General features: G+C 31.3%; 2 protein-coding genes across 2 annotated transcripts; one reads left to right on the top strand and one right to left on the bottom strand.

The window, feature by feature from the left end:
• The first annotated feature begins 2,634 nt into the window (after nucleotides 1-2,634).
• Nucleotides 2,635-3,582, top strand: LOC143396932 (olfactory receptor 6C74-like). The gene has a single exon (XM_076852942.1). The coding sequence runs from the start codon at nucleotides 2,644-2,646 to the stop codon at nucleotides 3,580-3,582; it is 939 nt and encodes a 312-aa protein (XP_076709057.1). The 5' UTR covers nucleotides 2,635-2,643.
• Nucleotides 3,583-8,116: 4,534 nt separating this feature from the next.
• LOC143396931 (olfactory receptor 2AP1-like) lies at nucleotides 8,117-9,049 on the bottom strand. The gene has a single exon (XM_076852941.1). It carries the CDS (start codon nucleotides 9,047-9,049, stop codon nucleotides 8,117-8,119), a length of 933 nt encoding a protein of 310 aa, XP_076709056.1.
• Between the last annotated feature and the right edge of the window lie 5,123 nt (nucleotides 9,050-14,172).

Below are 14,172 nucleotides of genomic sequence, written 5' to 3'. Positions count from 1 at the left end.
ATATGTCACTTGTCTTTCTGAGTATGGCTTATTTCACTTAATATGATGCTGTCCAGATCCATCATTTTTCTGCAAATGGCATTTTTCATTCTTCTTTATGGCTGAGTAAAATTTCATTGTATATATATATGCCACATTTTCTTTATTCATTCACCTGTTGTGGACAACTAGAATGATTTCATAACTTAGTTACTGTGAATAGTACTGCAATAAACATGGGTGTCCATGCATCCCTAATGTTGACTTTTATTATTTTGAATAAATACTGACAAGTTGCACCAACAGAATTCCTTCACCAACAGAATTTCTTCTTCCTTTGTTGTTGCATCCTCACCAGAATTTATTATTTGTATTTTTAATTACTGCCATTCTGATTGTGTAAGATGGACTCTCGATGCATTTTTTAAACTCACATTTTCCTGATGGCCAAAGATGTTGAACATTATTTTTATATAGTTGTTGGTCATTTGTACTTATTTTGAAATTTTAACCAGATCAGTTAGGCAAGAGAAAGAAATAAAATGGACACAATAACCAGCATTCTTTCCTTCAGTCTTTTCTAATTTTTTTCTACTTGTCAATCAGTAATTTCTTCATTTTTTTTGTCTCTTCATTTCTTCTGCCCATTTATTGCTTGGATTATTTACTTTTGCAGGTTGCGTTTTTTGGCTTCTTTATATTCTGAATATTAATTCTCTGTCACAACAGTAGCTGGTAACGATTTTTGTTCCATTTTCTAAGCTATCTCTTCACTCTGTTGTTTCCATTGCTGTGCAGAAATTTTCAGCTTGATACTTTCCCATTTATAGATACTTAGTATTATTTCCTGAGATATTGAAATCCTACTCAGGAAGCCATAATTCTGCCTAAATGTTGGAGTGTTGACACTATGCTTTCTTCCAGAAGTTGCAAAGTTTCTGATTTTATACCTACATCATTGATTCATTTTAAATTGACTCTGTATCCTGTGAGAAATAAGATATAATCTCATTATTTTATGTATGGTTTTTCAGTTTTCCAACATCCTTTGTTAAACAGGCTGTCTTTTCTCTAACATATGTTTTGGCATCTTTATCAAGAATTAGATGTTGGTAACTATATGGATTTGTGTGTGCATCATCTGTTCTGTTACATTATCTGAATGTTTGTTTTTATCTACTACCATGCTGTTTTTCTTACCTTGTCTCTGCAGTATAATTTGAAATAGGGTACTGTGATGTCATTAGCATTGCTCTTTGTTAAGAATTGCTTTGACTACTTTGAGTTATGTTGTCTTCCATATTACTTTTGTGATTGTTTTCTCTAGTTCTGTGAAAAATGTCATTGATATTTTGATGGGGATTGCACTGAATCTCTAGATTGTTTTTGATAATATGGCCATTTACCACCCATGAACAGAGGAGCTCTTCCAATATTCTAGTGTCTTCTTCAATTTCTTTCTTCAGTTCTCTATAATTTTTATTGTAGATTTTTTAATCTCCTTGGTTAGTTTTATTCTTAGGCATTTTTATGGTATTGTGGATATAATTGCTTCCCCTTTTTCTCAGTAGATTCATTATTGCTGTATAAGAAATGTATTGATTTTTGTATCCCGCTACTTTTCTGAATTTGTTTATCTGATCTAAAAAGTCTTTTGGTAGAGCCTTTATTGTATTCCAAGTAAAAGGTCATATCATATGCAAATAAAAACAATTTAATTCTTCCTTTGCTATTTGTATCCATTTTATTTCTTTCTCTTGGCTAACTGACCTTTCAAGATTTTTGTATCTATTTTCAACAATGGCATTGGTCTGTAATATTTTTCCTGGATTACTCACTTTTGTTATCAGGGTGAAACTGGTTTCACAGAATGTGTTTGGAGGCATTTCCTCCCTTTGTATCTCATGGGATAATTTGGGGAGCATCTGTGTTCATTCTTCCTTAAAGATTTGGAAAAATCCAGCTGTGAATTCATCTGGCACTTGGCTTTTCTGTTTGGAGTTTTTCGTTTTGTTTTGTTTTCTGCTTCAATCTCATTGCTTGTTTTTCTGTTTAATATTTCTGTCTTTCTGGTTCAGTTTTGACAGATGAATTTCTTGTGTTTAGAAAATTATCCATTTCTTCCACTTTTTTTCAGTTTGTTGGAGTAGAAGATTTCAAAATCTTCCCTAATGATTCCCTGGATTTCAGTACTGTCTGTTGAAATAGTCCCATTTCAATTTGTAATGTTATTCATTTGGATTTTCTCTTTCATGTTATTGTTTCTGTCTTGCACTCACAGTCAATTCCTTGAGGTAATTACAATTAAATATCATCGTTCAGACTAAGGATAAACAACATTCTAGTCCCACATACTGAGAAAAAATGAAATCTATTTTTAGATGCATAAAAAAAATCTCACACCAGAAAAATAACTCATAATTTAAAGATCTTAAAAAGATAATGCTTTTATTTGTAGAAAATATTTTCTCAGTCTGTGCAAAGTAAATAGATTTTGCTGGAATTTTTCTTACATAAATCATTTCAAAACAATTGCCTCATTAGTGTATGAAGTCAATAGCAGTTTCAGTATTTGGACATCGTTAACTTTACACACTCCCATGCACACCTTTATATATGTTTTTTCTTCAACATTTTGCCAGAACAGAAGATCAAGAAGCAGCAATGCGAAACCATACAACAGTGACAATATTTATCCTAGCAGGACTGACAGAGGACCCCAAATTGAAGATTGTCCTGTTTATCTTCCTGCTTCTCACCTACCTACTAAGCATCTCAGGCAACCTGATCATCATTACCCTCACTCTGCTGGATTCTCATCTCAAAACCCCTATGTATTTCTTTCTTCGAAATTTTTCCTTCTTAGAAATTTCTTATACAACAGTCTGTATCCCAAAATTGCTTGTTAGCATGGCAACTGGTGACAAAACCATTTCTTATAACTGTTGTGCAGCTCAGTTATTTTTTGCCTTCCTTTTGGGTGCATCTGAATTTTATCTGCTGGCTGCCATGTCCTACGATAGGTATGTTGCCATCTGTAAGCCTCTGCATTATACAACCATCATGAGCACCAAAACTTGTATCCAACTGGTCCTCAGCTCTTGGATCGCTGGTTTCCTCATCATTTTCCCAGCACTTATAATAGGTCTAAATCTGGATTTCTGTGACTCCAATATCATTGATCATTTCTACTGTGACACTGCTCCTCTACTGCAAATCTCCTGCACAGATACACATTTATTGGAAATGATGAGCTTCATCCTAGCTTTAGTGACTCTCTTGGTTACTTTCTTTTTAGTGGCTCTGTCATACACATCTATTACCCTAACTATTTTGAAATTCCCTTCTGCCAACCAGAGAAAAAAGGCCTTTTCCACATGCTCTTCTCATATGATTGTTATCTCTATCTCATATGGCAGCTGCATCTTCATGTACATTAAACCCTCAGCCAAGCAGCATATATCCTTAATGAAAGGCGTATCAGTGCTCAATACCTCTGTTGCCCCACTTTTGAACCCTTTCATTTATACTCTAAGAAATCAGCAGGTGAAGCAAGCATGTAAAGACTTGCTACAAAGAGTTCTGTCTTTATCTAACAAGTAGAATCACAGTGAGGTTTATAAAGGAAATTCGTTATCAATGAAAATTGCAAAGAAAGTAGCTGGATTGGATCCTAATTTTCTTTTCTGTTGCATTATTCAGTATATTACCATATTTAGCCTTTCACTTCTTCCTGAAGTGTCATGAAATTTACAAAAGCTATTTTCCCCCAATGGTTTTCCTTTCAAAACCATAAACATTCTTTTTTCTCTTCTATTATAAGTATTCTCACATATGACCCCTTTCTCTCTTTATTTCATTGAAATGTATATATTTTAAATGTTTTATCAACTTAATGTATCAGTTCATTGAAAGTGTTATTTCCACATGAATGCAGTAGGTTTAATTCTTATTATCATATTTGATTTTATGTAAAATCTTAATGATTTCAAAATAATTCTATGATATAACATCTTTGGGATTTCAGTTTTCCCCAGATTTTATTATATCTTGGTACACATTTTTAGTTTTCTTTTTCAATATATTTGAAAGTGGGAAATTGAGATTTAAAATAATAATAATAGTAATTTTTTATCTTGACCATTTTTTAAAATATCATACTATGCTTATGAAATAAAAAAGTCATATGATATATTTGTGTGATATTTTATTTGATATAGATAAGAAAATATTAAATCATATAGCTATGAATTGAAGAAAGGGATATTGCAATAGTAGTAGATAACATGTGAGTCTGGGCTACCTCCTCTCCCAGCTTAATGCACCTTCTGAATTTGCTGATACTCTATCCTGATATACAACATTCATCTTTTAATGGATGACTTCAGGAAGAATCTCATTTCTGTTTGATTATGGAATTTTGCTTATGCTTAACCAGCTGTACGACTAGATGGACAGACCACATCTACCTCAAGTTTAACAGCTAACATCACAGGGGAAGTTAGTCAAGCATTCATTCTTTACTAAGTCCCAACATCAATCTGAAAACAACCAATTGGAAACACAACAGACATCTACAGAGGATGTCCTGGTTTTTCTTAAAAGTCTAGGTGTCCATAGTGTGACTCACCTATATGAACCTGCAAAAGTCTACATGCAAAATGTATCTGTCTACATTCATAAGTCTGCTAATCCAAACAGCATTGGATATACTTGGTGCCAAACAATCTTACATAGAAGCCAAGACCTTTTGCAAAGCCTTCTCTTGTTCTGGATCCCACCCAAAAGTAGCATCTTTATCTATCAAAGTATGTGATTTTTACTCCAAAATCCAAAGATGCCCAGTAGGTGGCGTAACACTTTCTTAGTAACAGGAGAGACCATATGTATTCATTTAGCACTTTGGAAGGGCTATCTCAGCTTTCTCCTAACCAATGGATCTCTAGAAATTTCACTGAAGTAACGGATCCTTTAATCATAAAAGCTATTATCTACAGCTTAGTAACAAATGTATCTCAATGATGCCTAGATTCCTTGCTACTTCCTATTTGCTAGGTCCAGTCAGAAAATTTTCATCAATAAAATGGAATGGTGTCATGTTGTGAAGAGGTGAAAAGCAATCAATTTCCTAAAGATTAGAATTCCCTAAAGATTAGATCTTAATATAGGACTGGAGTTGATATGGCAGGGTGGAACAATGCTGCCTTTTCCAGATGAAAGTCAGTTGTTTCTGATGATGTGTAATAAAAGATATAAAGAAAAACTTTCTTAAGAAGTTTCCATGGGATATATTGATTTTTCCCAGCAACAAAACCACATCTTGAGTAGCAGCTGCCATTGAAGCCAACACCTGATAGAATTTATGATAATTTAATGTCACCCTCCAGTATTTATCATTCTTCTGCATAGGCCAAATAGGAAAATTGAACAGAGAAATGGTAGGAATCAGACCTGTATCTTTTAAGTCCTTAATGGTGATACTAATCTCTGTGATTTCCCTCAGAGTGGTACATATATGATTCACTATTATTGTTGATAAAGGTAATCCCACTGACTTACCCATGGCCTTTCCTGCTGTAATACCACTTTAGCACTCTAATAGAAACCACTTCACAAAGCAGAGTTTTAAGGATATTGTCAAAGTTAAAAATATTTTAGAGAAGTTCCGAAAATAAATATATAAATACTCAAAACATTCTCACAATGGAATATACTATGTATTTGAGCTTGTGAATAACAAGATTACACATCTCATACATATCGCTGAGTTTAAATGTCTCAAAAAGAAAATATTTAATATTAAATGTGTAATCAACACTTTATTATTACTTCCTAAATCATTTGGAAGCTGAAATGCTACATGCATATGACTTTGAGTATCATTAATAACTGTTTTGCAGATTCAAAGAATTTCTGGCTGATAAGGATTTCAGGTGAACAGAATGCTATGTTAATTCATATTTTCTGCAATTTTTATTAGCTGCTATACTACTTTTCCTCAAGATAAAAGGCTATTTTCTGTTTATTTTATTTTTGTTAACATGTATTAGTTGTTCATATTAGTGGGGTTCAGTGTGATATTTCAAAATACAGATATAGTGTGCACTGAGTAGGCTACTCTGGATTGGCTTTTAAAATGTGTATTTGCGTGCATTTGTGTGTTTTAAAGGAAGTTCTCTCTGTTATTAAAATGGCTAGCTACATATATAATTTTTTAATCTATTTTTTTAAATTGAGCCACCATCCTAGGGTGAAAAAAATGTTTGGGATAACTATGATTCATGTACTGAGGATGGTATTTAAAACAACAAATGAGTGCACTCATGCCTCAAATAGCTGTCTGTCTTAATCACAAAGTAACAAATTAACTACCTCACTAATATCAGTTTACCTTAGATATTTTGGATGAATTTTTTAATGTAATTATGGCTAGGCTTGCAGGAACTATCAGATTCTACATTTTAAATCAACTTTCTCCTTCATGGTTTCCAACAACATTCTTTTAGTATCTCTTTCATGTATTAATTCTCCATATTACTCTTTGGAAAAGTCAATACAAGAGTACAAATTTGTCACTAACCCTAAACTTTAATAAAAGTATTTCAACATCTTTAGAACTGATTTTTATGTAAAAATTTGACGTATTTGAGTAAAAATATCTATAGACTAATTTTAAAGCAATCATACCACAATGAATTGGTACATGAACTCAAAAATATCAATCTAGACTAAAAAATATTTATAAAATGGCAGCTTGTACTTGCTATGAGGTCCCTGCTTAAGGAAATCAGATTACAAACACTGTGTTAGCTTTACATCACTGTGACAAAATACTTGACAAAAACACTAAAAGGAGGAAAGATTTATTTTGACATATGGTTTCAGAGGTTTCAGCTCACAGTCAGCTTCCATCACTTTAGGACTGAGGTGAGACAGAACATCATGGTCGAGATGACATGATAAAGCAAAGCTGCTCATCTCATGACAGCAGGAAGGCAGAGAGAGGGAGGGGGAAAGGAGAGGGAGAGGGAGGGATAGAGAAAGAGAGAAGGGGAAAAAGCAAGGGGTCGACAAGATATAGGTCCAAAGGCACACCCCCAAGGACCAATTCCTTCAACTAGGTCCTACCTCCTACATTTTCCACCACTTCCCAATAATTCATTCAGCTACGAATCACTCAGTGGATTAATCCATTGATGAGGTCAGAGCCCTCATGATCTAATCACTTCTAAAAGCCTCACCTCTGAACACTGTTGTTATGGGAACCCAACCTTTTTAACACATGAGCTTTAGGGAATGTTCCAGATCAGAACTATAATGAATACTCATGTCTTTATTTGATGAAAGAAAGAATTAGAATGGATATAATATAGACCTGTAAAATCATTAATACCACAAATAATATCAATAGGGGTTTATTGCACAATACCAATAAATGAATGAGCAACATAACAACAAATTATATGAAATTTTCTAAGGAGACATGCTTCTAAGACCTCAAGCTTGAAACTTCCTTCATCCCTTTCACAGATTAGCTCAGTGAGCTTAATCTGTGTATTAATCACCATCTACTATTTTCACATCAATATTAAAACAAACACATAATTTTTCTGTTTTTTCATAACTTTCTTATATCAAACATTGACTATGTATTACGTGATTATTGCAAAAAGACTAAATTTAAATTTGAATCTGATATTTGAAAACAACCTTGGTGTAAATTCACCAAAATATTATTCTATTATTTATAAGTTAAAGTAAATGTCCTTAGCTTGTGAATTTTATCAAGTTACAGATACAGAAATCAAAGACCCAATGTCAATGCATCCATGTTTTAAAAAACAAATTATTAAAAGTCATATTCTCAATTCTGACCTTATTCCAAACTTGTGCATTAAAAGTGAGATCTAAATAAATAAAAATATCAATGAAAAGCTAAGAGGTAACAAACATACACACATATCTAGATTTATTTAAGAACATTAAATTAAAATTTTGGCTTCATTAAATAAATAATTCTATTGTTTCAGTGTACAAATGTAAATATTAATTACATATTGTAGGAAATATATTTGAGCTACAACTGTGTACAACTGTGGTCTTCTACATACTTAGTAATAATAAGCCTAAGACAGTTTCACTTTTTTGAAAAAATTATCTTACTTATCATATCTTGGAAGGCTATTTTCACCTGCTTGTTCCTTAGAGTATAGATGAATGGGTTCAATAGAGGGGCAATGGAGGTATTTAGAAGAGCCACTCTCTTATTAAAAGTTGCTGCATCTTTAACAGGATTTATATACATAAAAATGCAGCTTTCATATGAAAGTGAGACCTCAATCATGTGAGAGGAACAGGTAGAAAAGGCTTTTTTTCTCTGGTGAACAGAAGGGAATCGCAAAATGGTCCTGATAATGTATGTGTAGGAAAGAATCACCAGCACCAAGGTGAAGATGAGGGTGACCGCAGCAAGGACAAGCTGAATCACTTCTATGAAATATGTGTCTGAACAGGATAAGTGCAACAACACAGTGTAGTCACAGCAATAATGATTGATGATGTTAGATGCACAGAAAGGCAGCTGGAGAGTCATCATATGAGGCACAATGACAACTACAAAACCAGAGCACCAGGAACAGAACACGAGTCCAATGCAAAGTCTCCTGCTCATTAAGGTTGTGTAATGCAGGGGTCTGCAAATGGCAATATAGCGATCATAGAACATGGCTGCTAAAAGGTAAAATTCAGTAGCTCCCAGGAGGATTGGGAAAAAGTACTGAGTGAAGCAACCAGCAAAGGAGATAGTCTTATCTCCTGTTCCAATATTGACTAGCATTTTGGGAACAAAGACAGAAGTGAAAGATATTTCCAAAAGTGCAAAATTTCGGAGGAAGAAATACATAGGAGTCTGTAGGCGAGAATCCAGCAGGGTCAGAATGATGATGGTCAAGTTTCCCATGACATTAAAGATGTAAGTTAGTAGTAGAAAGAGGAAAAGTGCCACCTGAAGCTTGACATCGTTAGTCAATCCAAGAAGAATGAATTCTATCACTGATGTTTGGTTTTCCATTGTTAACTTCAGGCAAGTCAAGGTGGAGAATAACAAAAATGTCAAAGACTGAAATAAAACTAAAAGTTCCAATTTTGTATTGAAATATAAAATCAAGCCACAAACATTTAAAAGATTTTTAAAATCTGATTTTTTACACTTAATTTTGAAAATGAATGATACCGGAAATAACAACAAATTAACATATTTGCCTATTTTACTATTGAACAACAAAAGTCCTGCTTCTTAGAGACAGTCTCAATTATTTCTTCTACATTGTATCAATGTTCATTTTTTGCCATGTTATCTCTTGTTTATATTTTCCTTCTCTTTTTTCCTCTTCTGACTTTCCTAAGTTATTGGCTGTTGCCACATGAGCACAGATATATCTAAAACAAATTTAAAGAAAGTTTTGAGAATTATTTTCAATTAGATTAAATTGATTAGTTTTCCAAGTAAGCACAAACCAAGGTATAAAATATACCAATAAAATTTAACTTGGTTGAATCCTTCCTTTTATTGTTTTGAATTTTTTTACTTATTTATACTTTGTTGTTTTGAGTAACAATAATTGCAGGCCTACTGAAGCTCAAAGGCTGCATAGAGTTTTATGCTAATTCTTAATAAAATATTTAGTACTTTTGATATTTAATGTAGGTATATGAATTAATTAATCCTCAATAAAAGAGAAAATCTAAATAATCTCATTGATTGTGTTATCTTGTTTTATACATGATCTGCACATTAACATATTTAAATTCCTTAAAAAGTCAATTCAAGTTCAGTTCTCCATATAATTTTCTATAACAAATCCAATAATAATAATTGTTTCTTCATTTTCTTTATCAACATATACCACCACCTTACACTGGGTTGTACGTAAAGTCAAATTATTTTCTAGTTATAGTAAATGTACATACTCACATGTTTGACCTTAAAATAAATAAATCACCCACAAAAATAGACTTCTATTGCATTCTATCTTTTTTAAGGACCAGAAAGTTGTACAGATTCAATTTTTTAGTGCAAATTATAGTTTGACTTCTCTTTAAATACATAACCCTATTTTGTTAAATGTTATACAGCTTTTATTCAAAAAACCCCACCTAAGTTCATATATGCAATTCTTCAGAATTTTCTTTTTAATATTTTCCATTACTTGCCATTAAAAGACATTAATAATAGAATTTTTTCCTGTGGAAAAAAAATACAAAGCTTCTTTGCATTTAACAATTGGTTCACTACATATATTATTTTCATCTCATAGTATAATATGTAATAGGTGAACAATAGCCACACATTTTATCTTTATGAAGGTAAAAAACTCTACAAACATTTAATATGAATAAAAAAGGCAGTTTTTATCAAATTAGGAAAACTTACAGCCTAGTAGGAATATATCTTGAAATTTTCAATATCACTAATACTACAACATGAGCAATTTAAAAAAATATATTTTTCAGTTGTATATGGACACATTACCTTTATTTTATTTATTTTTATGTGGTGCTGAGGATCAAACCCAGTGCCTTGTGCATGGTAAGCAAGCACTCTGCCACTAAGCTACAACCCCAGCCCACAACATGAGCAATTTTTACTTTTATAGAGAATAATCATTTTTGTTAGAAGGTCACAAGTTAGTTGTAAGAATCAAATATATTAATATTTTTAAAAGCCATCATATGCTATGCAGTTAACAAATCCTGCTATTATGTAGAATTATAATACACAAACAAAAATGGAAAGTTATATCATAAAAATGTAAATTGTTACATTAATAAATAATACAAATTACTATACCAACAATATAAATTTAACTGTTAACTGAAATCATGATATTTATGTTTTAATATATTATCTCATATACTTTATAATGAGTATAGCATATGAGGAAAATTAAAAATTATGTAGAGAATGAATTTTAAGAAAAGTTTCATATCTTGAGAATTATTAAATCAACTCACACTCTTACAAATAGTTTATTAATTATAGTATTCTCAAAACTCAGTCAAGTAAATCTTGGAGACGTAAATCAATTGGTAATAATATTTTTTGCTTCTACATAAAATAACTAGTGTCACATGTAATTTAAAATCCATTTTTATTGTTTTGTTTGAGACCCTAAATATTAGTTTCAATTTAAAACTCTGACTTAGAAAGAAATCAAGAAATTTCATTCACTAAATAATATTATTATTGTGAAATTTTCCTTGTTTAAATAATTTTTGACAAAACAACTTTATAAATGATTCTTCAGTTTACTGAATGAATGAATGAAGAATCAAAAATGAGAGCAAAACAACATTTTATATTGATAAGAACAGTGTTCTTAATATACTCAATTAAAAATCAACAAAAAATTTACATAAGTAAAATTTATATTAAACATTATTTTAGCATATTAAGGAATAATAGTCCTTCACAATAAAGATAAGTTATATCTATGTAATAATATATGGTTGTACGTATAGTGATATTTTATGTAAGTATAGTGATATTTTATATATATAATCAAATAATAAAAATTATCTAATTGAATTTAGTTGACAAAAAATAATTGACTTCCAAATCTCTACCGCTAGGACACTGACTTTTTAAAAAAGATAAACTTTCTTCCTGGTTAAATGGACATGGAAGACATTTCCCAAACTTTTCAGGACAAAATTCATTGTGAATAATTTATCTGAAGGTGAAATCATAACTCTCATGTTTAGTTTCTGTCTCCTTCTATAGTGGACCTTAAATACTTAAGAATTACCTTTCAGTTTATGAAACATTGCTCTAGGTTAAATTTAGGAGAAAGACTTAATAAAATATAATTGTGAAATAAGAATGAGATTAATGGAAAAGCAGGAAAAATGTAATTTTATTTTACTTCTTTCTCTCAAATGATGTGAGTATGGTGCAACATTTCCTGTCTAAAATACATACATACAATGGAATTTTACTCAGCAATAAAAGAGAATAAAATCATGGCATTTTCAGGTAAATGGATGGGGTTGGAGAAGATAATGCTAAGTAAACTTAGCCAATCCCCAAAAAACAAATGCTGAATGTTTTCTCTAATATAAGGAGGCTGACTCACAGTGGGGTAGGGAGGGGAACATTGGAGAAAGAGATGAATTCTAGACAGGGAGGGAAAGGAAGGAGGCAGGGGATTAGCAAGGATGGTGGAATGTGGTGGACATCATTATTCAAAGTACATGTATGAAGACACAAATTGGGTGTCAACTTACTTTATATACTAGCAGAGATATGAAAAATTTTGGTATATATGTGTACTAAAAATTGTAATGCAAAAAAGTACATGTATAAAGACATGGACTGCTGTAAACATACTTTATATACAAAAATATGAAAAATTGTACTCTATATGTGTAATAAGAATTGTAATGCATTCTGCTGCCATGTATTTAAAAAAATAAAATCAATAAGAACAACAACAACAAAATACATATATACAATAAAAATTTTGCACTGGATTTTATTTATATTTGTACAAATCAATTAAATTTTTTTTAAAAAAATGTATGTGCAGTTATGTTGACTAAGATGTTAAAAGTTGATAAAACAGTAAAAAAAAATATGAATTACTAGTTCAATGAAACCACTGTGGACCCTTTCCTACCTCAGTCAGATGAACTAGTTCTGTTTGGTTCCAAATGAAGTCCTTTTGTGGTTGAACTGGGGCATATACAGGTTTAGTACCCATTGGGAAATGGTCCCTGGGCCATCAAGTAAAAATCTAAGCAAGCTATTTACATGAAAGTGAGATAAATATGAAGTTAGCTTTGAAAGTTTTAATTTCCATATCAAAAAGTATATGTGAGCACTGCAGAAACAAATTTCCCTAACAGTTACTATATGGTGGTGGTAATGTAAGGAATTGTCAATATGTTTTATAAGAAAATTCAAAAAAATCATAGAAACACAAGCCAACGCCACTAGTTGCTTTCTTAAAAACCTAGTAGTTATATTATTAGGAATTTATTTTTTCCATCAGAGTTTCAAATATATAAAACTTTACTTCCAGTTGTAAGTTCTTGTATAGTTTCAAGGAGAACTGGTGGTTTCCAATGCTGTAGAAGCAAAATACAAACTGGTACTGCAACTTCTTTTAATGATTTAAAATGACAGAGTTTCTCAAAGCCACATAAACATCAATAAAACACAGCAACCAACTTTAAAGAACTAATACTATCCAAAGTGAGACCCATTTGAGCAACAAAATTCATAATTATAATATCAAATTATAAATTCATATGATAAAATAAATATGCCTGCATTGATTCTTCTTGCATAATTAAAGCAACAATGGCAAAAGGACAGTTTCTTATAGTGAAATATCAATCAGGGAATTAGAAGGAAAGAAGGGAAAAAAACAACTCTGAGGCAAACATTGCATTAAAATTATTGCATGTAAAATCTAAAATTTGTTAACATAAATTTGAAGAACAGGATTTACATTCCCTCAAACTTTCTCTCCCAAATATTGGCAACTAAAAATAGTTTATAGTGTGGAAAACTGTCAGACATCACCCTAACCAAGTGCTCACAATTTTGAAATAATCAATAATAGATGTACTGTCATCATGAACCTATTAGTGTGATGCAAAAAGAATATGTCTATATTAATTGTGACAAATGCATAACTTCATTCTAGTCTTGTAAAAACTTGAGACCAACTCAAGCCAACAAACTTTCTACAAAATATATGATCAGTAGTCTTCAAAAATGTCAAACTCATAAAATACAATACTGAAGAACATATTGGAGAAGAGTAAGGAGGGGAAAAAACAACTTAATGTAATATGGATCTTGGAAGAGAAAATGGACATTAGCGGTACACATAGTGAAATTGAAATAAGAACTTTATTTTAATCAATAGCATTTTACTATTTAGTTTCTTGTTTTTGATGATCATATTATTATGTTATTATATCACAAGGGAAGTACAGTGAGAAATATATGGATATTCTGTAGTGTGTTCTCCAAATAATAAACTGCTAAAAAAGTTTCTTTTTTATTTTCTTTATAATGCTCAGGAAATAGGAATTTAAAAAAAAGGCAAAAGTCACAATTTGCTTCAGAATGTCCAAGAAATATCTTTCTGACTCAGCAAGCACAAGTCAAATTAGAGATAA

This window comes from Callospermophilus lateralis, chromosome 4 (genome assembly GCF_048772815.1).
Source record: "Callospermophilus lateralis isolate mCalLat2 chromosome 4, mCalLat2.hap1, whole genome shotgun sequence".
In the NCBI taxonomy this organism is placed as follows: Eukaryota; Metazoa; Chordata; class Mammalia; order Rodentia; family Sciuridae; genus Callospermophilus; species Callospermophilus lateralis.
The sequence above is the reverse complement of the archived record's forward strand: the minus strand, read 5'-3'. Positions and strand labels throughout refer to the sequence as shown.